The sequence below is a fragment of the Boleophthalmus pectinirostris genome, unplaced genomic scaffold (genome assembly GCF_026225935.1).
Source record: "Boleophthalmus pectinirostris isolate CB_2022bp ecotype Guang Dong unplaced genomic scaffold, ASM2622593v1 HiC_scaffold_7, whole genome shotgun sequence".
Taxonomy (NCBI): domain Eukaryota; kingdom Metazoa; phylum Chordata; class Actinopteri; order Gobiiformes; family Gobiidae; genus Boleophthalmus; species Boleophthalmus pectinirostris.
The window spans coordinates 29,207,247-29,231,058 of record NW_026571473.1 but is presented as its reverse complement, the minus strand read 5'-3'; the positions used below and the strand labels follow the sequence as shown (position 1 = coordinate 29,231,058).

Here is a 23,812-nt window from a genome sequence, read left to right as displayed (position 1 = left end):
GTTCAAAGTCTATTTTATTGATTTTATACATTGCAAAACTGTACAAAACTAAGGTACATATTTGTAGGCTGTATTTTCTATTTGAAAGTTTTGTGTAAATTATCAATAACAAAGTGTTTGGTTTTGTTTTGGGGTTTTTTGAGAGACAGAAATGCATCATGTAACAAAAAAAATAATCATTTGAATAATCGTGATTTCAGTATTGACCAAAATAATTCTGATAATGATTTTTTCCAGGAAGCACTACTTTTGAAACCTTTTTTCTAATGGTTTTTTCCAGCCTTAGTTTAAATTCAAATCTTGCGTAATGGTGTTGGAACAAAATATTAATATAAAAACTGAATTTATTTTCTTTCATTTTCTTTCTTTTTTTGTTAAGGAAATCAATTCAAAGTGCACGTTTTAGTCTCACATTGGAGCGATGAGATTCTGAAGCTCTAAAGTTTGCAGAAGTGTAAAGTAAATCACCATTTTCTTCATGTTGATTCATCTATTTTCAATTCAGTTTGATTTCACATTTTCAAAAACCTAAAACTTTCTGGAGGAGGCATGTCTCACTTATAACTCAGGGGAAATGGAAAGTTAAAACTGCACGTCCATGGAAATAGATTTTATCCCGTACTCTGGAAGATTATTGCAACATTTCCATGGAAACAAGCGCGAGGACCTCCTCCAGACCAAATAAGTCGGGTTTGTGGAGATAAAAGTTTGCTTACAGTAAGGACACATACTTTCCTTTTGTTTGGTTTTCAGTGAAATAACACAACTTTTTATTTCCATTTCTGTCTAAAAATGATAAACTGTGGCTTAGTCATTTTACGGGCATTTAGAAAACAGTTTTACTTTCATTTTTTATATTACCGAAATTCTTCTTCTAAAATTTGACCTCTGCTCCAAACCACATGCTTTTACCAACAGAGGATTGGCTGCAGACTTTTATCATAAATACCCTGGTGTAGATATGACTAAATTTCGACTCCTTATCTTCAGGTTTCATATGAGAACACGTGGAGCTGGTGTGTTCATGTGTCTTGCAGACTGGAGCAGCCTGTTGTCCGGCCTCGGTGACCCTCTCCTGTGACCGCTGCATATCTGTGCCGCTTAGAGCGAGGCTGACTGTCTGGCTGCCCTCTGATAACATCCTTATCATTCTCATGCACATGTACATTAGCTCAGTTATTTATTAGCACACATAAATTCCCGCTCTCGTGTGTGCGCGATATGGTTCACATGGTCAAACGGAAGAGGCCAGGCAGACTAAAGGGTGATAAGTTTAATGGTAATTGGATTGTCGTGCTTTACTCGGGACAGTTTCAGTGTGTTGCAAAACAGGATGTGGAAGTGACGGGCAATTTATGCTTTGAAGCTGATCTCATCAACATTCCCAGGGGATTTGACGCTAACTGTAGGCATGCTCTGTCTGAGGCTTTGTGTTAAAACAAAGATCAGATTAAAATTGAACAATCTGACCACAAAGAACTGATTTACCTGGAGCTACAACAAGTGATCTGATTATGCTTTTGAGCAAGCCCATCGCAAATAACATCCGTCACACGCGAGCTAGATGATTTGTGCAGTCAAACACGTCCGTCAGACATAGGGTGGCCAGATTTACAAAATTCTAAACTGGGGCACACTCGGGATCAGATGGTTGGTATAAATAAAATTGTGAAAAGAGCGTGTAACATTGTGGATTCTCGTGTCAGTCATAATCTGAAGGACATCTGTTGCTGTTTTATGGTCACTCACAAACACAAATTTCTGTATTTTGGCCAAACAAATGACAATTTGTGCTCCTCTTTACTATTGGCAGGAATCAGATTAGTCAAAAATTGTGGTAGTCCTGTTTTAGTCCTGGTTTAGAGTTGATGTTGTCCTGGTTTAATCTTAGTTTAGTCCTGGTTTAGAACAAATTGGTCAAAAATAGGGACACCTGGGACATTTCTTGTATAAAACTGGGACAAATCACTGGTTTCATATTAATCTGATGAGGCACGGGACACAGGGCCAAAACTGGGATTGTCCTGGGTAAATAGAAATGTCTAGTCATCCTAGTCAGACATCGAATTACAGTCACACGCTCACTAGCATTATCTAACAGTGTTTCAGTTAGTCACGCTCATCTTTATACTGAAAATCATATCAATTGTTTAAACAAAGGATGCCATCAACATGCCCTGGAGATTTGACGCTAACTGTAGGCATGCGCTGTCTGAGGCTTTGTTTGATTTTATTCTGATCTTTATTTTAACACAATCTGACCACAAAGAACTGATTTACCTGGAACTACAACAAATGATCTGATTACGCTTTTGATTTTTGATTCTAAACTGGGGCTAGACCTGTAACGATAACAGATTTTGCTGGACGATTAATTGACCAAGATATTGATATTGTGATAAACGATAATATTGACATTTTGAGACCAATTTCAACTAATATAATGACCATGGAATAAAAATGCAAATACATCCTCTCAATGATCAATAAACCTTACTTTCTAAAGAACAGTTAACACAGGAACTGTAAGACAACCAAAAACAATAGGCCTAAATAAAAGAGACTTAACACAGGACTAGCGTAATGTAGTCTGGCTTGTTCACAAAAATGCACTTGAATAAACCATTGCTGAACCAAATACAACCAAAGCAATAAATAAAATTGATTATTAAGTCTTTGTAACAAAATTGTCCTTAAAAGTGATTTTAGTCACTGACTTACATTTGAATATTGTGTCTTGTCTCTCTGTGGCTGCTGCTGTGAGCCTCGTCATTTTGGTTTTGAAGTGTTCGTATTAACCCGCGACACATGATGTTATTCCACTATGAGGGAGCCTCTGTCCTGTCTGGTGTCGTGTCGGTTCGGTTTCGGGATTTCGGGTTCTCTCGGGGCGCTAGGCTTGTTGTGTTGCTTTGGGTTTATATTGGCTGTTGGGGTTTGAGAAATTTCTTCTCGTCATTTGTGCACTCGCTCCATTTGACACATGTGGCTGTTGACACGTGTCCCGTTCACTCGTGCTGATTCGGCATCGTGACTTGTTTTGTCACTTCGCGACGAACTGTTTTTGTTCTGACAGCGGTGCTAGCTTGTGCTGCTAATGCACCACACAGACAACGGCGCGTTAGCTTGTGTTTCTGCGCTCAGACAACGTGCGCATTTGGTTCAAGTGTCATTAAGCTTGTTAAACGAGAGGAATCAGAGAGCGATAGAAGCTTCTAACATTCAGTCTCTTTTAGAGCGAGAGAGAGCGAGGAAAACAAACAAGCTGCAAATAGAATTTATCGTGGCTGGAAAAGTTATCGAGCTCGTTAAAAGTTATCGTACAATTAATCGATTTATTGATTATCGTTACAGGCCTAGTCCTGGTTTAGAACAAATTGGTCAAAAATAGGGACACATTTCTTGTATAAAACTGGGACAAATTACTGGTTTCATATTAATCTGATGAGGCACGGGACACAGGGCCAAAACTGGGACTGTCCCGGGTAAATAGAAATGTCTAGTCATCCTAGTCAGACATCGAATTACAGTCACACGCTCACTAGCATTATCCAACAGTGTTTCAGTTAGTCAAAATCATATGGGCGTTCATGGTCCTATTTAGATGTTTAAACAAAGGATGCCATCAACATGCCCTGGAGATTTGACGCTAACTGTAGGCATGCTCTGTCTGAGGCTTTGTTCGATTTTAATTTGATCTTTATTTTAACACAATCTGACCACAAAGAACTGATTTACCTGGAACTACAACGAGTGATATGATTACGCTTTTGAACAAGCCCATCACAAATAACATCCGTCACACGGGAGCTATATGATTTGTGCGGTCAAACATGTCCGTCAGACATGGGATGGCCAGATTTACAAAATTCTAAATTGGGGCACACTCGGGTTCAGATGGTTTGTATAAATAAAATTGTGAAAAGAGCGTGTAACATTGTGGATTCTCGTGTCAGTCAAACCAGCTCTTACGTTGATGGCATTTCTCCGTTTGAAAGTTGATCACTCCTTCTCACGGTGAAACTACCACGGGTCCGCATGGAGTTGCGGCGGCGGCTGGGTTTCTGCATCGATGTCATCACATGCACGGGCACAGCAGCAGCACGGGCGATTGTGAGCTCGTACAGAGCGTTCCGCGTCTCCTTCACCAGGGTCCGGGCCTCTAGGTCCTCTTCTTCTCGGCAGGTATGGTCTCCAGGTCTGGTCTCAGCTCCCCTGGTCCACCTCCTGCTGGCAAGCGAAAGCCCTTTTTCAAAAGCGCCTGAGGTTTGGTTTTGGTCAGTGCACGTGATGGGTGTTGTCATATGCAAATTTAAGGCACGTCTGTATCTGACCTTAGCTGACCCCTGGATACACAGTTCATTCAGAGTAAAGTTATCCAATTATTTCCCAAGATCATATACTGCATGCCTGTTTCATGTCATAACCAATATCTAGGCAGGGAAATCATAGACAGGTTTGTCAGGGAACACGCGTTAAAGATACAGTGAACATTACCAAGGCAAAGAATTTATATGAACACATAATAATTTTTTAGAACACGTGGGGAAAGCAATGCGGTACTCTTGAAATCATCAACATGAGTATTACACCAGGATCACATAGAACATAATTCAGTACATTCAGTATAACCAATTACCAATTATGCGTTTTATTTTCAATTTTCTTTTGTCCATGTGAGAGACATGTTCTGCCGCTGTTTTTAACATTTGGTCCTGGCGCCAAAAAGGCTGAGGCAGAGATAACTCCCCTTTGCCCAAATCAGAGATGCTCGTCTGGGGAATGACCTGTTTTAACAAGTTTCATCATTAACAGAGCCATGTTTTTCCCTTGAAGTGACTCATGTCCCATTTGCGTGTCTTCAGTGGGTTCAGAGCTGGATGAGGAGGCGTGAACTGTCATAAACCAGGGAGGGGTCTTGCCTCCCCAAAGTCGAAATTCCCGCTGGCCAGTCTCTGGCAACCCTCCTTTGTTTATTCAGCTGCTTGAAAGAGAGTCCACTGTGAAACCGCAGCCTCTCCCTATACCCCATGCGTAACAACAAATCGAGATGATTAAAAAAGATATTAAAAAACATCATGTGAACTTGGCCAGTGGCTCTTAGATCCTAGATATACTAGTTGGTTGGTTGTTATTAGAATTGGATCTGGTGTTTTTCTCCCGCATAATGGGGCCGATGTTGGTCTTAATTTACATTTAAGTGGTCTTAAAAAGGTCTTTAAAAAATCTTAAATTTGCGGAGTCAAACCTGGGGATACCTTGTATATGTAGCCTGCACTCTGACTGTTTCAAAAAGGTACTACAATCATTATTTCACTTGGGTTGCCTGAACATCCAAATGAAGGACACTTGTGTTTTTTCCCCGTTCTCAGTATATGGACTGGTCATTCCTCATGTGGAAGCTCAGAACCTCCAGTCTCCACTCCCTGAGCTGCAGAGGCTGCACTAGCACTAGGGCTGGGTATACGATATGATACAAACCTCGATACATAGGCCTCGATAAGATTCATGTCGTGATACAGTGCACTTTGGATGGGTCAATAAAGGGCTAAATCATGGTTGTGATACTAAAAGTCTTTGTTAAACCACTTCTTGTGCAAAGTTTATATGAAACGCACCCATTTTAATCATCAAAACATTTATGCGACACACTTGACATTTTCACTAAGTTTTTTTTTCTCTAAACAAACAACAAAACTGTAGGACTGTAACAAAATAACTGAGTAAAATATACCAAAAAGTACTCTTGGCGACATATCGATACAGCAGCCCACGATATTGATACTGTATCATCACATTCAGCAATACAATCAATATTTTCGATATTTTTGCACACCCCTAACTAGCACGGATTCATAATTGGCTGTTGGTGCTGCGATTTAGTCACTTGACCAGCCAGAAACACAAGCTTTGACAAAACTTTGACAAATTTGGCATATTTGGTTTGAACATGTTGACCTGTGTCCCCAAAGACCAGGTAAAGCTTTTTATAATTATTTAAAATCAAAATCTTGCATACATTTCCTTTTTAAACTGTTAAAGTACTATAAACTGATTTTTTCAAAACCTATAGAAATTTGCAGTGTAATCTTCCATTTCTTTACCTGCATCTCCACTAAGACAAAGTACCGTTTGGCACATTTTTTGGATAATTCTACTTGGTCAAAAACATCTAATTACAAAATATCTGATTAGTTGAAATTAACTTATTGACTTAAACTCTACTCCACTGTATTAATAATTCATATTTTATAGACAAAAACAGTTTCCAAAGTGCTGCACACAACTCTGCTCCTCCTCATTAAAGCAATCAAACATAATCAAATTAAATGAGACCGTTATTATTATCAACTTTGCACAGTGGTGGGCCTATCTACTTCAGTTAGACAGAAGTGAAAGCATTTCTCTTGAATGTCACTCGGTCTGTTCAGAGCCCACACAGGGAAGGTGCTTGTTTCCTAAATGTCAAGTCCAGCTCTGGTCCTGCAGTGTGAGGAGTCCCCGCTGCTGTCCGAGGGTGCCGTGTGCAGTGGCGACAGGTGTGACAGGCTCCACATGCTCCTGTCGCCGGGTCTCACACCTCTCCCTGTGTATCCTGGACAAGAGCAGCAGCAGTAGCCTGTCTGTGTACGTTTTTTTTATTTTGATACTTAGCAGCTGATGTTATCAACATTCCCTGGGGGTGTGACGCCAACTGTAAGCACTGCGCTGTCTGAAGTTACTCAAATAAGACTGAGCTTTAATTTAACACAGTCTGATTAGAAAAAGCTGACCTAACTGGAGCTACATCAGAGACTGAGATGATTTGTGCTTTTAAACACGACCGTCAGACATAGGGTGACCAGATTTACAAAATTCTAAACTGGGACACACTCGGGTTAGGATGGTTGGTATAAATAAAATTGTGAAAAGAGCGTGCAATATTGCGCATTCTCGTGTCAGTCTTAATCTGAGGAACATCTGTTGCTGCTTTATGGTCATTTGCAAACTCCTCTTTACTGTTGGCAGGGGTCAGATTAGTCAAAAATTGTGATAGTCCTGTTTTAGTCCTAGTTTAGAGTTGATGTAATCCTATTTTAATCTTTGTTTAGTCCTGGTTTAGCTCAAATTGGTCAAACCTGAGACATTTCTTGTATAAAACTGGGACAAATCACTGGTTTTGTATAAATCTGCTGGGACAGGGGACACAGGGCTCAAAACTGGGACTGTCCTGGGTAAATAGGCACGTCTGGTCAACCTAGTCAGACATAAAATTACAGTCACAAGCTCACTCGCGTTATCCAACAGTTTTTCAGTTAGTCATAGTCATCTTTTTGTTGAAAATAAACACAAGCGTTCATGGTCCTGTTTAGATGTTTAAACACTGGCTTCTGAAAATGTGTACCAATGCGTGTGTCGTATCGTAGGGATGTAACAATAACCGAAATATCGTGATATCGTATCGTCAAAGTGCTCACAATAATATCGTGGACCTTCACAATATATCAAATTACAAGTCTCTTTGCTTAAATGAAGAGTTATGGTGCAGCAGTAGCTACAAAAAGACAGAGGGAACTACATAGACCATGATCCTTTGCTCCATTTACAAGAAGAAATAACAGTTCTAAGCACTTTTAAGTCTTAGTTCTTTGGATTAAGTCTTGTCAAGGCATTTTAAGAGGAAAAAGGAAAACATAGCATATTAACAGTTTTGTTTGCCTCCACAAAATATTGTAACAAATATCGTACCATAATATGAATATTGTGAAAAAAATGCATAAATATCGTAAGAGATTTGTTGTTACATTCCTAATCGTGAGCTTCCCCACGATATCAAAATAAATATCGTACTGTGAGGTTCATAGCGTGACGATATCGTATTGTGAGGCTTAGATATCGTTACACCCCAGTGCATCTTGTCACTATGGTAACTTCTAAACATTCGGCCATATGCATACACGTAGAACACCCCCAGCATGATCTCACTGCAAAATATCAGCAGGGATGGAGTGTCGTGATTGACACCAGCGGAGCATTGTGGGTTCGTTTCCTGGCCTTGACCGTTTGACACAGTGAATGAGCTGTGAACAGGATGTGAACACTGCTTCTTAGACCTTTCAAACATGAAGGCCTGTGCTGTATTTTTGGACTCCTGGCTTTCATACTGTGACATTTTGTTTATGTAATAAATAATAAAACATCTGCTTTCAAATTGAAGTGCAGCTTTTAGACGAGCTCAGGCAAAACATCCCAACCTCACACGTCCAAAACACCACTTAAACGACTTTACATACCTGTATTGTTTTACGATCTGTAGAAATTAACATGTTTTGTTTTTGTTTTTTGTCATTGCCAGTTGATTTTTTCCCAATTTTTCTATTAAAATGTTCAAGTTTTGACACTGTTACTATTGGTTAGTACCTTGATTAGTACAAGTTGGACACTTAAATGGTCTTGAGCCGTATATCAGAACGAGTTAAGACTTGTCAAAGAATCTACTTTAATTTAGTGTTCAAAATTAGCTATTAAGCATAATGGTTATATTAAAATTAATATTGCATTTGAATTAGAAACAGGCCAATATAGGTCGATATTTTTGACTTATCAGTGTCGTCCTTAAATTTGCAGAGTAGGCTGATATTTTGTTTTGCACCATCTGCCTAAACACAGATAAAAGCTTTATTTTGGCACTTTAATATGAAGCAATAACTGTTAAAGTGTGAATGCCCAGCTTTGTTATAGGTTTGCGGTCAAAAAAAAAAGGATGTGAGCAAATTAAACTCTATATCAGCAAAGTTTATCAGCCATCGGTTGCTCTGTTTTCTAAAGAATTGGTTTCATCGGCCTTGAGAAAAAAAAAAAAGTAATAAAATATTGGTCGATCTGTAATTTGAATCTTTTTCTTCTTAGAATTGAAATTAAGGTAAAAATTTTTGTATTGTGAAAGAATTAATTTCACGCCATTTCGATCTGTATTTTGTTTTATAACTTAAAATAACTTATAACTTTGTAGGCAGGTTGTTGTTTAGCTTCCACGAGACAAACTAACTGCGACTCTTGTGTATTGAAGTAGTCTTTAATAGTTTTCACATTAGCATCAACATGATCAGAAAACACGTACTCAGCTTTGAATGTAATCATGCGGTCTAATGGCTCCAGAGATTGGTTTTCCATCTTTCTGTGTTGCTTGCTTTGCTCCTTTCCATGCTGCGAATATAAACAATCAGAAACAAAGACGACTAAAAGTTTACTGAAAGCATTAGCGCCAAAGTAATGACTGTGGTTTACCATATTACAGCAGTGGATGTTGATGGTAAAACACAGTGCTTGGTGTAGTTACAATAAATGGAGTTGTTTTCATATTAGGGCAGGGAATCACGGTGTCCCTCATGACTCAGTACTTGGTGGTATATTCCTGTTTTTTATTTGATTCTTTGGTTCGTTGCTAGTCTTCTTAGAAATTTTATTGCTTTGTCGAGATTGCCCCACTGTATGGCATTAAATTTATGTATTTCCCACAATACCTCCAGGCTACGTTACAGTTCAGACCTGTAGAGAGATGAACTGACTCGCTTCAGGAATGCATGTTATTCATAGTTTTTTTTGAGCAGTAAAACACCTGAATAAATGTGACATCGATGAGTTTCATGCCATACTTTGAAACCTTTCAGGCAAAGTGAGAAGAATCCCTCAGTCGTCCAGGTAAAATCCAATGGCGAGGAGAAAATTCAGTTTGTCGACTGGACAAAAGTTAGTTTGGTTGAAGACGTTTCGCAGCTCATCCAAGTTGCTTCTTCAGTTCTGGTCAGATTGGTGGTGGACACTTCCATATATCTGAATAAGAATTGGTTTATGTTTGCTAAAGGGGAGTGAAAGAAGCCATTTTTGTTAAGAGAATCCTTCTCTAAACAGAAATGGAGGACTCAGACACCATCTATCTCCTATTTACAACTCCATCCTCAAACATAAGTCTAAACAAACAAAAGAACAAAGGTGTAACCAGGTCAGGTCCAGAGGTGTGGAAGCTCCATTATGGCCATGAATTGTTATGCTAATTAGACCCCACACCCTGTACAGGTCAATAGGCCGAACTAACAAACATAAACTGTAAACAAGTAGGTGTGTTAGATTCAGTTAGTTAGCTCCTCCCTGCAGATATAAGGAAGTGTCCACCACCATTCTGACCAGAACTGAAGAAGCAACTTGGATGAGCTGCGAAACGTCTTCAACCAAACTAACTTTTGTCCAGTCGACAAACTGAATTTTCTCCTCGCCTTTCAGACAAAGCAATGATGGCTCCTTAGAAACAAATTTGTGCTGGACCCCCTACCAGAACCAAATCTGGATCTTCCAGTAGCTCTCCTCATCCGGAGTTTCCAGTAGCTCTCCACCCCCTTCCAAGTAGCTCGCCAAAGGATTTCTAAATTATACATTTGGCTCAAATTTTATGAACTACCATTGTACATTTATCATTTTTGATGCCGAACTTTGTGCACTAATAAATGGGTAAAGGTTTACATTTTATAGGTATCTAACTGTTCCCTATCTAAGGCTTTCCCATGCTCAATTTCTTGTGACCGCTAAAATAAGCAGTACTTTGGCATTTTCTTTTTGTAAAGGAGGTCATGGGAAGAAAAAGGCTGGAGGTACTATTTTACACATTCCTACTTTTTTTTTACTCTTTCAATATTGCCAGAATTCAAAGGGCTGGTATTTGTATTTTGCTACCTATTTAGAATTTATTATTACAGTTTCTATATTTTTTTCTTTGTTATTATAATATATTGTGATCTGTCTAAGTAATTTCCCTTGTGAATCAGTAAAGTTTGTCTAAGTCTAAAGTTTCATACATTAGTCCCAATGTATTTTCAATGGGAGAGTTGGCATTAGCCTCCAAATATCAAACTATAAAACCAGGGCTGTTTCTAGAGACAGATAGCCACTTGAGTCTTGTTAGAAAACATTACCACGTGTAGTACTTTTATTTAAAAAATTTCCCCAAACTTTATTTAATAACAAATTTGAAATATTTGCATTGTCAGGATAAAATATTAAATAAAGATAAAAAGATGAGTAAAATAGACACCCACACATGCCAAAAAAAAAACAAAACACTACCAGGTCACCTACTCACAATAAACATGAGTTCTTTTTCCATCTTCACAAAATATAGAATGTCTCTAATCCAAGCATGGACTGTGGGTGGAGCAGGAGAACTTTTTATTTTTTTCCAAGGTTATTAACATTAATACTTCGCGCCGAAAATTGCTTACACTAATGAGTACGTAATAAACACTTCTCAAAGCTAACATTACGCCAGTCAATAATGCACTAAAAATACTCTGGGTCACAACAGTTCAATAAAACAGTTGATTTATTTCATCAAGCACCGAAGCCCAGCATACATTAGTGGACTTTAGAAAATGGAGCTAGAAGTTTGGTATTGACCTGCCAAGTGTAACCGTTTCCCCAGACTACAAATGTGTTTTTATTTTTGCTCGTTAAAATGCTGTGCGCTGAACTATTCTGGAAGGGTCTATAAAATTATGATCTGCCAGTTCAAGGGCTTTATTATTCATGGTTTCTGTTGAATGCACCTCTACTCAAACTTTTTTATTACTTATTTTTAAATTTTATTGGACTTGTTGCTTCTTATTTAGAATTTATTATTACCATTTATGTTTTTTTACTCTCTGTTTTTATATTATCTTGTGATGTGTGACCCACTGTGCCCAAATAATTTCCCTTGTGGATCAATAAAGTCTATTCATTTACTGCCTTAAAATGTAGCTCAAAAAAATGTTAAAGGTGCACTGGTGTTACTTTTTGTTGGAGGGTTTGCCCCATTTTGTCTCCAGGAAGGATCTTATTGCTTTGCCTGGAATGCTTCCACAGTATGGCATTAACTTTATCTTTTATCTTCGTGGTGATAAGCAGTAGATGATACTCGGACAAATCACAGGTCACATCTGTGGTGAGGTAACCCTACTCACAATAAGAATAAGAATCTCAAAATGTCGTTTAATGTGATGATACAGTATCGATATTGCAGGCTGCTATATCGATATATTGCCAAGACTATTTATAAATTATTTTGTTCCAGCACTACAGTTTTGTTGCTTGTTTAGTTGGGAGGGAACTTGTTTACGCAACACATTTGACATTTTCATTGTTTTGAGGATTAAAATGTTTGTGTTTCATGAACTTTGCACAAGAAGTGGTTTAACAAAGACTTTTAGTATCACAGCCATGACTTAGCCTTTATTTTTTTTAATGAACCGTATCGAATCAATTTGAAATGTATCATACTGACCCGAAACTGCATTTTATCCTAGTAAGAATGTATTTTTCAAGGCAGTTTTGAGCTAGCCTGATTCATCAGCCGGTTTCACTTGTGACCTTGCAGCATTAGAATGAATTCGCTTGACGGTAGGCGGGTACTTTTTTTTTTAAAATTTAACCAATCGCTGCTGTTTGGTTGTGATGTATGTAATGCACCGCTGATGGGGCTAACTGGTATATTAAGCTTTTCCCAAATCCCGTAGGCAGAAGGGCAATAACGTCTTTCCCCTTGATAAAATTCACCAAACATTGTCTTTGTTCCAGCTTTAAATCCTCGATCTTAGGAATCGTTGTCAACACTGAATATATGACTCTTCGCTGATTGGCTGGTGCCCGAACTCGCACTTCCGGGGCTTTTGCGAACCATCTAGTGCAGGGGTCAGCAACCCGCGGCTCCAGAGCCGCATGCGACTCTTTAGCACTCCCCTAGTGGCTCCCTGGAGCTTTTCAAAAATGAGTGAAATGGAATGATTTTTTTGGTTGTTGTTTTAATATGGTTTCTTTAGGGGTAAAACCCTCGTTCATCTCTGGTCATGGATCTGATCCATCAGCTGTGTGTGCAAATTCAAACACATGAAAAGTGTTTCAGCAGAACAAATAGATGAGCTGAAGCAGGGGGTGGTGTCCACCTCGGAACCAGCCGCGGTCAAGCGCGGGGGACCGGAGCAGCTCGCCCGTAGCACATTCTCGCTTTTCCTGTACGGAACCAGCGTGCAGATGACTGTACTGAAGCACTCAGACCCAGTCCTTTGCACGCTGGTTTTACTCGCCCCCGTCTGGAACCAGGACATGGAGGATGAAGCCTCCGGACAATCAACACTGGACCCCCATCCCCGTCTTGAGGGGCTGCGCGCTGACTGCTCCCATGTGTTTAGCGCTGCTGCCCGAGCTCAGAGCTTCTGCTCCGGGTTTGTTTTATGAGTGCTCGTATGCCCGATCAGAAATGCGACTGCTGCTCTGAATGCTTCCATCATCATCGTCAAAGCAACATTTAAACGTCAGTCGCACTTTCAGCGCGTCAGCTCCTAAAACTCTGTTTATCTCAGTTTACACACAAATGTGAAACCGGAGATTTCCAAAATCTGCACTCTAGCCGGAGTTTTTAGAAAGATTCGTTTTCAGAGGCGAATTAACGTGTAAACGATGTGTACAAATGAAAGGAAATGTCTCCGTTTTTAAAAATACCCGTGTATGTGCAAAGGAATAAACACTAACCACCTGATTTCAGTGGCTACAGACGGCGCACCGAGTATGAGAGGGTCGCAAAAGGGGTTTGTGTAATATGAATGCTCATTTTGTATTTGTAGCCTACTTAGTCATTTTAATAGTAGGCTTATATAGCTAATATACTGACAGGCTATGGTGCCTTCATATTAGGCTTATGTAGGGAAATGTGCCTGTTCAGGGCCTGTTCCCCCATTCTGACAGAATCCACAAACCAGGAACCTAGAGAAGTCTGTTCTGTCTGACTACCTCTTGGTATTTACAACCCCAAGAGAACCGATCTTCTGTGCTTTCACACCTCTCTTCCCCCCAAACAGTGGGACATGAATCAGAAGGGGAAATTAACATGGCTCTGCTAAAGTGATAAGGACTGTTAAATAATGACATTCCTCATTTTGCTTTGAAGAAACAGACCCCAATCATCTACATACCAGACCATCAGGCGCCAATGCTTGGACCGGTTAAAACCGCGATGGACCGCGGTTGCCCTTTGGACTAAAGGACTGGATTAAACTCATCTTGATAACTAGTTAAAAATGTTTTAACTGTGTTCTATATAAGGCTCATGTTGATGCAAGATAAGTATGCCACATTGTTTAATTCATGTGTTCATGGTGTCTTGTGTGTATTTCATGTCATGTTCCCGCGGAGGTATTTGCGATAACTTCACGGCGTGTTTTCGGACAGATATACCTTTGATTTCCCTGTATCAATCGTCGGCTAATGTTATCGTAAACAGTTATGAAGTACCTGAATGTGGAAAGTTATCAAATTAATATTTACAAATGATATTTGTACGGGGACCAGTTAAATTTGCATATAACAACGTCCACCAAGCGCACGGACCAAAACGAAGCCTCACGCGCGAAAACTTCGCCTTCGCTTCGATTTTCTTCGCTTGCCGCGAGGACCCGCCGAAGAAGACCAGGTAAGACGGGCCGGAGGGACTCAGGGGGAGATGTAACAGACCTGGAGTCGCACCTGCCGAGAGCTGAGGACCAGAGCCGGTGAAGGAGGTGTGGACCGCTCTGCCCGAGTCCCATCATCACGCTTCTGCCTGCCCGTGCGTGCGACCACGGCCGAACCCAGCCAAACGCCATAACTGAGCTAAACTGAACCCCGTTTTTATAACTACCTCAGGTCGTTAAAATCGGTGCTTTGTTGTTAGGTAATCAGAACTTGGAAGCTGGTGTCTAGTTGTTGTTTGTTAATAAACCACACAAAGGAATCTGCTGGTTTCAGTGATTTTTCTTAAAGTTATCATCAGGTCACTTTTTCGGGTACGTTCCCTTCAGATTGATTAAATTGATAAGTTGTTGTTGTCGCATATGGTTAAGTTTGATTCGGTCAAAATCTGGTGCCCCACATATGTATAATTTCAATAATTCGTCAAAAGCTAAACCACATGCTCAAACACGCACATCTTACAACACTTTAAGTCGCATTTCTCCTACACTTATATAAGGCTTTTCATTTTGTGCGGCTCCAGACAGGTATGGTTTTTGTTTTTTTGAGCCAATATGGCTCTTTGAACATTTTGGGTTGCCGACCCCTGATCTAGTGTATTCTGATTCCTGACCTAGTCGCTGGAGAGAAATGAAATGGAGCAGAGGCACTAGGTGGCACCAGCCTGGTTACTTTTGAGCAATAGTAATTCAGTAAAAGCAAGCTGGATAAGTGTCATAAATGTCATACTGTGGCATACTTTCAGGCAAAGCAATAACATCTCCATGGAGGCAAAATGGGGCGGACCTTCCAACATAAGTTACTCAGGACACCTTTTTAAAATAATAAAAAATTGAATAAAAACGTTGCATAGTCCTTGGTAAAGATTTCGATAAATGACTGAATATTTGTTATTAGGACATCTTGTTTCTTGTCTCACCAATGACATTTAAGATGCTGTGTCTGTTTACCTTGTATTTTCATCTGTCTGTCATCGTTCGCTGTAGATGTTTTAAATTGCTGATCTTTTTGACCCCAGGATCCATCAATCATCACTTAAGAGCCTTTACAGCAGTGAGTGGGCTGCCAATGTTTTGGTTACCATGACTTTGGTGGACAAATAAAGTATTTTTGCGCGATGACTCATAAAATTATCATAATTTATCACATCTCGCGGTCTTGTATTTGGTGTGAGAGAAAAACCTGATCTGAAACAAGCAGCTGTGAACAGTTTCTTGACTTTGTATATCTAGGTTTTATTTCAGCTTCCCTCTCAAAATGAGACAATTTTTCTGTTCATTATCACTGAAGTTGACTAAAGACTGGCCCTGTGCATCAGTTAAATCGCTAAAAGGGAGTGTGATGTAGTGCTGCCTAAATCTCTCAGAAATATTAGGATCTTGCACAAAAAACTTTTGTAAATGGAGAATTAAAAGAAGTAGATGTAGAAGTAGAAGGAAATAGAGAGACTGCATCTTTATCAGTGAAACGGCAGATTAAACTGTCTGGTCACGCCCAAAACTCACATTAACTCACTGTAAATAATCCAAATTGAGGTGACGGAAAGTAGATTACCGTTTTTTCTTACCAATTTATTTATGTCACTAGAGCTAATGTGCACATTCTTCTCTTGTACGAACTCATTTCAAAGTTTAATTGTGTATTTCTCCAGAATTATTGGTCATATCAACACAGAATAAAAACTGCAGGGATTCTGACACCCTGCTCTTTATTCCCAAAGTCCACCTGTCTTTATTTTCAATGAAAGAAGAACTGAAGATAATCAAATTAAAACTCAAGATTGATCAGTATGGGGAGAAAAACAATTGTGATTTTTTTTTTTTCTCCATTTCATCCTACCTAGTGCCTCTGCTCAATTTAATTTCTCTCCAGCGACTAGGTCAGGAATCGGAATACACTAGACAGTTTGCACGAACCCCGGAAGTTGAAGACCGTGCACCGACCAATCAGTGAAGAGCTGAACCAATCTGAGTTGCAATGGCAGACTGCATACGTTCTCCTTTGGACTTCCTTTGTCAAATACAAACTTTGCATTTTTTATTGCACCTTTAATTTGCAATTTCATCTCACAGAAACGACCATGATCGTTGACAGACTTCTCTGCTTCATGACTCTCTGCTTTGTTTACTGTTGTGCTGGGAATTACTTGGACACCACTGAGCGTTCCGGCACATTTACATACGTCACGACCAAATAGAAGCAATTGGTTAAATTAAAAAAAGTACCCGCCTACCGTCGAGCCAACGAATCCTAATGGTGCGTTGTCAGACGATTTCCATGAAGTGAAACCGGCTGATGAATCGGGCTAATATTACCCAGCCCTAATCCCAAATAAAATAATTTGTCGGCCATCAAGAAATTTGATTATGTCAATGGTATCTTGATCGACTATTGCCACAGTAGGATCTCCACAGGAATTTTGTTTACCATTCATTAACAAAAATATAATTTGTGACAATTCATAACTCATCATTTTCTACTCAATTTATTTTCAATATTTTATCTCAAAATTCTTGACAAAATGACTCCCATGTTTCCTATTGTAGCTACATTTACAGATTTTTAACAGTATTTTCATATTACAATATTTATTTTTAGTTTGTTCTCAAGATTTATTTTCAGATAATGAGTTCAGGTGGAAAAATGGCTGACCAAGACATTTTTCTCTGCATGTTGTTTGCTAGTATTTGCAAATTGCACAGTGAATGAATTGCCTTATTCTGTTTCCCTGCAGCGAACACATACTTCTTCATGGTGCAGGCTCAGGGCATCATGTTGAGGGATAACGTGCGGACCATAGGACAGATGATCCGATTGTACACCAACAAGAACAGCACTCTCAACGGCACTGGTGAGGAACACGTCGAGGTTTATAAATATATGTACTAAGAGGTAAACTAGGCTAACATTGCCATAATAAATGCATTTCCAGACTATCCCGACGGCACAAACTCCAGTGAACTCCTGGTCCAGCCAACGACATACCTCCCAGAGAACTTCACCTACTCCCAACACCTGCCCTGTCCGGAGAGATTACCTTCTATGAGTGAGTGGACTCTTAGGAAATTATCTTAAAAAGTGGAACTAAACACTAAATCATTTTATTTTTGTTACTTAACTCTCTCTGTAGTGTTTTATTAACATTATCTACTGTTCCTAGTCGTTTTTGGCATTTTTGTGTTTTGTGTGTGCTGCATCAAGTGGCCACTGCAATTTTCAAGTACTACATGACATCACACAGGACTGCCCTATTTAAAGTCAAATCTAAAGTTTCTGATAACAAACTCCTGACTTTTTTTTTGTCCTTCAGGCACTGCCTAAGTTAGCAGTTCTTTCTGAAATGTGGTGGTGGGAGGTGTTCAGTCCCACTTTAATTAAGAATACTGTTACTATTAATATTTTTCAGGTACCATTTAAAAACTAATGACTCAAATAATTACTCAAATAATGAGAAAGAGGTATTTCATGAGCTACTACTTGCTGTATTGAGTAACTTTTTAGCATAACATATGATTTATCAATAAATTAATAACAATTAAAAGCAAAAAATACATATATATTTAATACATATACAGTATTTGAAAAAAAGTTTGAAGAAATTAATGTTCCTCACAGTGATAAGTTAAAAAAAAGTAAACTTTGACTCAAGGGCAATAAAGTACCAAGAGTTATTAAAGTAATTACTACCCACTGTTTCAATTAGTGCTTAGACCCACTCCTGCTTTTTTATTAGTCCAAACTTTTTAAAATGTGTGACACTTTTCTTGAGAGAAATGAAATGAAAATTAAAGTCCTTCTCCTGTTCTCCACAGAGGGACTTATGGACGTGAACATGACAGAAATCCCCATTGAGGAGACAGAGCTCAAGTTCTCCAAGTTTTTTGACATAGAGTTTGGAGGTCACTGGAAACCAAAGGACTGCAGGCCTCGCTGGAAGGTGCGTGTACCTCACTGTAGTAGTGCAAGACCACATGGGAACACTGAAGCTTTTATTTTTGTGTTTTTAAAAGAGGATTAGGCCTGTATTGTTTACTATGATAATATGGAGATGGCAAAAAAAAAAACACTGAAATTTAGTGTACTTCATTTTATTTTTAATTGTGGTATCAGGTGTTGAGTTCATCCCTACACCAAAATTTCAAGTTCGTTTAGATCAGGGGTGCTCAATATGTCGATCGCGATCTACCAGTCGATCGCCAAGGTCGTGTGGGTAAATCGCCGTGTCTCGTCTCGGACTCACGTTTGGACTCGGTTTTGTCTCTCACTCAAGGTCTGACACTCAACAAGTGCGATCATATTTCATTATGGCTGCTGCTGTTGACAATAAATTTGTAGCGGGGTGCAGGAGCGTGTGGGGCATCTCAGTGCAGCCCGCGGAGACTCTACGGCACATCGCAAATACACACGCTCCCTATGCACTTTAAGTTCTCTTAAACGGCGTGTGCCCTCGTGTACCAGTGCGCATCACAGGGCAGGTTCAACTTCCTAAACATCCTACCTGTCCATCTGCCTCACGTCAGCACGCCGCCCCTCGCCTTTTCACGCTCTCGCTCCTTCCGTCGTATAGCGAAAACAAGCCCCTTCCACAGTGCGGCTGATTAGAAGAGCAAGACCAAACGTGAAGCAAAAACTAGTCTAAATTTGTGTTCCAGTGTTGGAAAGCAAAGCAGGTCTACAGCATAGAGCAGACCTACAGAACAGACCTACTGCCACATTTGACTGAAGTTCGCCTAACAAAAGTACACAAATGCATCTGTGTTTGTCACGATGTGCGTTTGGTTTCATAAACGTGCAGAGGCTGGTAAATATCACTGCAAAACCAGAAAAGAATGCAACTCCAGTTTGCAACATTAAAAAACAGGTTTAAAAATCTTCCTTCACTTTTTTCACAGTTTTGTGTAAAGTGCCAGAGGAAGTTCTCTTAAAGAAGGGGTTCTCAAACTGTGGGTGAGGGTCCAGAAAAGGGGCACAGAGTGTTTCAGTGCAGTTTGCTTGGCTTTGTATTAGGTAGATCTTTATGACTTGGTCATTTTGTAAGTAGCTCGCACGCTGAAAAAGTGTGAGCACCCCTGATTTAGATAATATATTTCTTGATCTATTTGTGTGTTCTTATTTTTAGGTGGCGATCCTAATTCCATTCAGAAACCGTCACGAACATCTGCCAATCCTCTTCCAACACCTCATCCCCATGCTGCAGAGACAAAGGCTGCAGTTTGCCTTCTACGTTATTGAACAGGTAACAGGCTTTAAATTTCATCTATAATGCAAATGTAATGTAATTTATGTTTCCCAACAATACTAAAGGTGTTTTCCATTTGTTTTAATGCTTCCATGTCAATAAACGATAATACTGAAACTACTTTGTGCCACTGAAACAATAACAATTAAGCAACATAATCCCAGTAAACCATTTACGTAGACCGCATCATTAAAATGTCTGAGCTAAAAGGTCTGCTATTATCACTCAATAATTAGCCGTAGAAGTCACTTATTCAGCCTTTTACAGATCAAATGTATTTATAGTATTACAGCAAAAACACCCTAAATCTCCCCAAAGTTACAAAGAAAATGTTTTTATGACAGAAATCCCCATTGAGGAGATGGGGATTTCTCCTCAGTGGGGAAATGTAAATGTATTGTTCCAGCTTTCATATATTGAACGATGAGTCAGTATAGTATTTATTCTAGATGTCAGTATGCAAATAGTTGGCTTTACTTGACAGGCAGTGTTGAAAAGGGTACTGAAAATGTGAACTCCAGCAGTTACATAGTTTATAATGTACTCAATTAGAAGTACAAGTACTGACTGCCAAATTTGTACCTAGTTAAAATTTCGTATGAAAAATACTACAGCACCAGTTACTGTAGTATGTTGGTTAGTTACTTTTTTTAAGCTTAATTTTAGATCAGTCTTTAATACAAGAACTGACCAATGATGCTGTGTACTGACCTTTTAAAACTAATTTTAAACCACTGTCCATATTTTCTCTGAGCTTTGACCAGTCAGAGCAGTGTGTGTGTGGATATAGAAGGAAGGAGAGAGTGAGACAGGTATGCTGTAGGTCAGGGGTCAACAACCCCCGGGCCGAGGGAGGGAAGGGGAAGTTTGCAAAAGTGCATTCGTGCACCTCTCTAAACCAGAACTAAAACCAGGACTAAAACCAAAACAAAAACCAGGACTAAACCTGGTCTAAACGAGAACTAAAACTAGAACTAAAACTAGGTCTAAAGCTAGGAATGAACCATGTCTAAACCATGTCTAAATCATGTCTAAATCCTGTCTAAACAATGCCTTAACCAGTTCTAAAACCAGGACGAAACCCAGGACGAAACTCAGGACTTAAACCAGGACTTAAACCCAGGACTTAAACCCAGGACTTAAACCCAGGACTTAAACCCAGGACTTAAACCCAGGACTTAAACCCAGGACCTAAACCCAGGACTTAAGCCCAGGACTTAAACCCAGGACCTAAACCCAGGACCTAAACCCAGGACCTAAACCCAGGACCTAAACCCAGGACCTAAACCCAGGACCTAAACCCAGGACCTAAACCCAGGACCTAAACCCAGGACCTAAACCCAGGACTTAAACCCAGGACTTAAACCCAGGACTTTAAACCAGGACTTAAACCCAGGACTTAAACCCAGGACTTAAACCCAGGACTTAAACCCAGGACTTAAACCCAGGACTTAAACCCAGGACTTAAACCCAGGACTTAAACCCAGGATTTAAACCCAGGACTAAAACGAGGATTTAAATCAGGACTAAATCAGGACTAAATTAAGACTGGACTCCGCACCTCCTCAACGCCCCAGTCTGCTAAATATTGTCAGACATAAAACCGGTCCGTAGCGCAAAAAATGTTGGGGATCACGGTTTTAGATAATTAGGATTTGTACAAAACTTGGTAACTCCTATGTAGGCAGGGGACGATATGGAAATTTGCTGTCACAGTTATCATGGCCAAAATAATTACGTTTAACGATCATGTCACGATAATTATTGAAGTCGAATTATGAATAATTATAATTTTAATGTCATGAATATGCTCCATGTAAAAGCAGCTTTTAGATAATTGTACTTTGTTATAAGTGAAAACAATCACTAGAAGAGATCATGATAGATAAGGAGCTTTTTTCTCCACATTTTGATGATTTATGGTGATTATCTTTGTTGGCGATTATCACGATTATATAAAATGTCCCACAAACAATTATTGTCTACCCCTTTATATCACGTCCCTACTCCTGTGATTCTATGAAAGTACTAAGAAACAATGTATTTATACGAAGAATCATGGGTTTACTCTGCCTTTTTTACATATAAATACCAAATAATACCAACTTCTCCTTTCCACTGTTGTCCCATATACATTTTTAAAATAATACAAATGATTTGTTGCGTTCAGAGCGGGAGCCAGCCTTTTAACCGAGCCATGCTGTTTAATGTGGGGTTCCTGGAGGCCATGAAGGACCTGGACTGGGACTGCCTCATCTTCCACGACGTCGACCACATCCCCGAGAACGACCGCAACTACTACGGCTGCGGACACATGCCTCGCCACTTCGCCGCCAAGCTCGACAAGTACATGTACATGTGAGTACAACGTACACATGCGATGGGTTTACATGTAAAAATGCAATGACTTACTAGTGGATTTCCTGGAGACTGATCCTAAATTTAACTATAGTTTGCTTTCCCATATCTGACCTTTTAATGGGCCCATATTACGCGTGTGTGAATGAAACAAAACACAACTCTGGGTATGTTTTTGAAGAGTTAACAAGACTCTAACATGACTCAAAGCTCACAGGAGTCAATTTTGTGTTTTATAGGACCTTTTAAATTGCAGTTGTTTTAATATTAACCTGATATCCAAACATGTTTTAGTTTGAACTTTGAGCCCCTTCCACTTTCTGCCACTGTACTATTGCACCACGAAACAGAGACAACTGTCTGTGTGACATGATGCAATTGTTTCCTTACAGTTCTCCAATTTCTGCCTGCTATTTCCTGTCAGGCTGTTCGTTTCCCATGATTCTCAGTGACAATTTGCCTAACTGGAGGGAAAAAAAGCAACTCTGGCAGTAGCATGTGTATTAGTGATTACCCATGGATCTATAATAAGAACTGGATAAGACATTCCCCCTTTGTCCCAGCTCGAGGCCGACTAGTGGCCGCTCCAGGTACTGCAGCTCCTGTGAGCTTTGGCCCAGAAAGAAATTCTCCTGTAGAAGCACAGTGCAGTTTTTGGGAATTCAAACTGCCCATGTTCGGCTGACAGGGCATCCACAACTTTCACAAAGGTCGGATTTTGTAGGGATTTTTTTTCTATTTTCACAACATAAACTTTTCAAAATTTTTAAATCCTCAAAGCGCCTTAAAGGTAGCTTTGTAAGACTCTGATGCTTTAATATTTAGTTTGAATTAGAGCCCTGCCCGGGACCTGCGGGATTTGACACAAAACAGTGCGTCATGGGACATATTTTGAAAGCTCATTGTAGGCACGGGCGGGACCACAAACTAAACATGAGTGTAAAGTAAAATATACAAATGATTCATCTGTGCCTACCATACATCATTTCTGCTGGATATTTTATTTGGCATTAAAAAAACACTTTAAGTAGCCTAAATTTGTGGATGTGGTCTAATCTCGCGCACATTTTAGACAATTCTTTTCCACTTCTCTGTGTTTGATAGATCTTAAGAAAGCAAACGTCACCATTTTGCCAAACTTGCGGGCAGGAATGGGATTGCATAATGCTGGTGCGGGCAGGAGGGGGACTTTAAAATTCTGTCCCACACAGACCTCGCGTTTGAAAACTAAAAGACGCTCTGAGCCCGTGCTTGCTCCATTGTAGAAGCTCCCGCTCTGATTGGTCCAAACGCTCCACGCCGTGCATGTTATAGACGACACACGGGTGGGAGGAAGAAGTAATGCAGAAGACAAAATTTAGTTTTTTGCTCATATGCCAATGAGCACAGGCCATTGAAAACAATATGATGTCATCTTGTCTTTACCTTCCAGATTTTATTATAGTTCTGTGTTATTACCTGAGAAAATGCTATATAAAATAAACAGTTCACATTTTCCAGTCTCATTTTTAGCATAGAATTCATAATGTAGAGAGCATTGACATGAATAAATTAAAATCAGCTACTTGCCCTTTAAAGGATTTACATCGGGAACCAGATTTTTGTCCCCATAAAGAACTTTGTATGCAGATTTTACTCCCTACAGTGTGATAAATACCAGCCTAGTTAGACACGGGGGAAAAAAATACTAAAGCAAAGCAGCAA

At 39.6% G+C, this 23,812-nt stretch overlaps 1 protein-coding gene across 2 annotated transcripts in view; it reads left to right on the top strand.

Annotated features, from left to right (window-relative positions):
* b4galt6 (UDP-Gal:betaGlcNAc beta 1,4- galactosyltransferase, polypeptide 6) overlaps positions 1-23,812 on the top strand; it is a 52,130-nt gene that overhangs the window by 10,078 nt on the left and 18,240 nt on the right. For both annotated transcript variants that reach the window (XR_008633529.1, XM_020925936.2), the window contains exons 2-6: positions 17,246-17,362; positions 17,444-17,557; positions 18,324-18,448; positions 19,631-19,747; positions 21,921-22,108. Coding sequence is in view for 1 of the 2 variants with exons in the window: in XM_020925936.2 (XP_020781595.1) it covers positions 17,246-17,362; positions 17,444-17,557; positions 18,324-18,448; positions 19,631-19,747; positions 21,921-22,108 (661 nt within the window). In the remaining variant the exon portion in view is untranslated. The remainder of the gene's footprint in view (positions 1-17,245; positions 17,363-17,443; positions 17,558-18,323; positions 18,449-19,630; positions 19,748-21,920; positions 22,109-23,812) is intronic.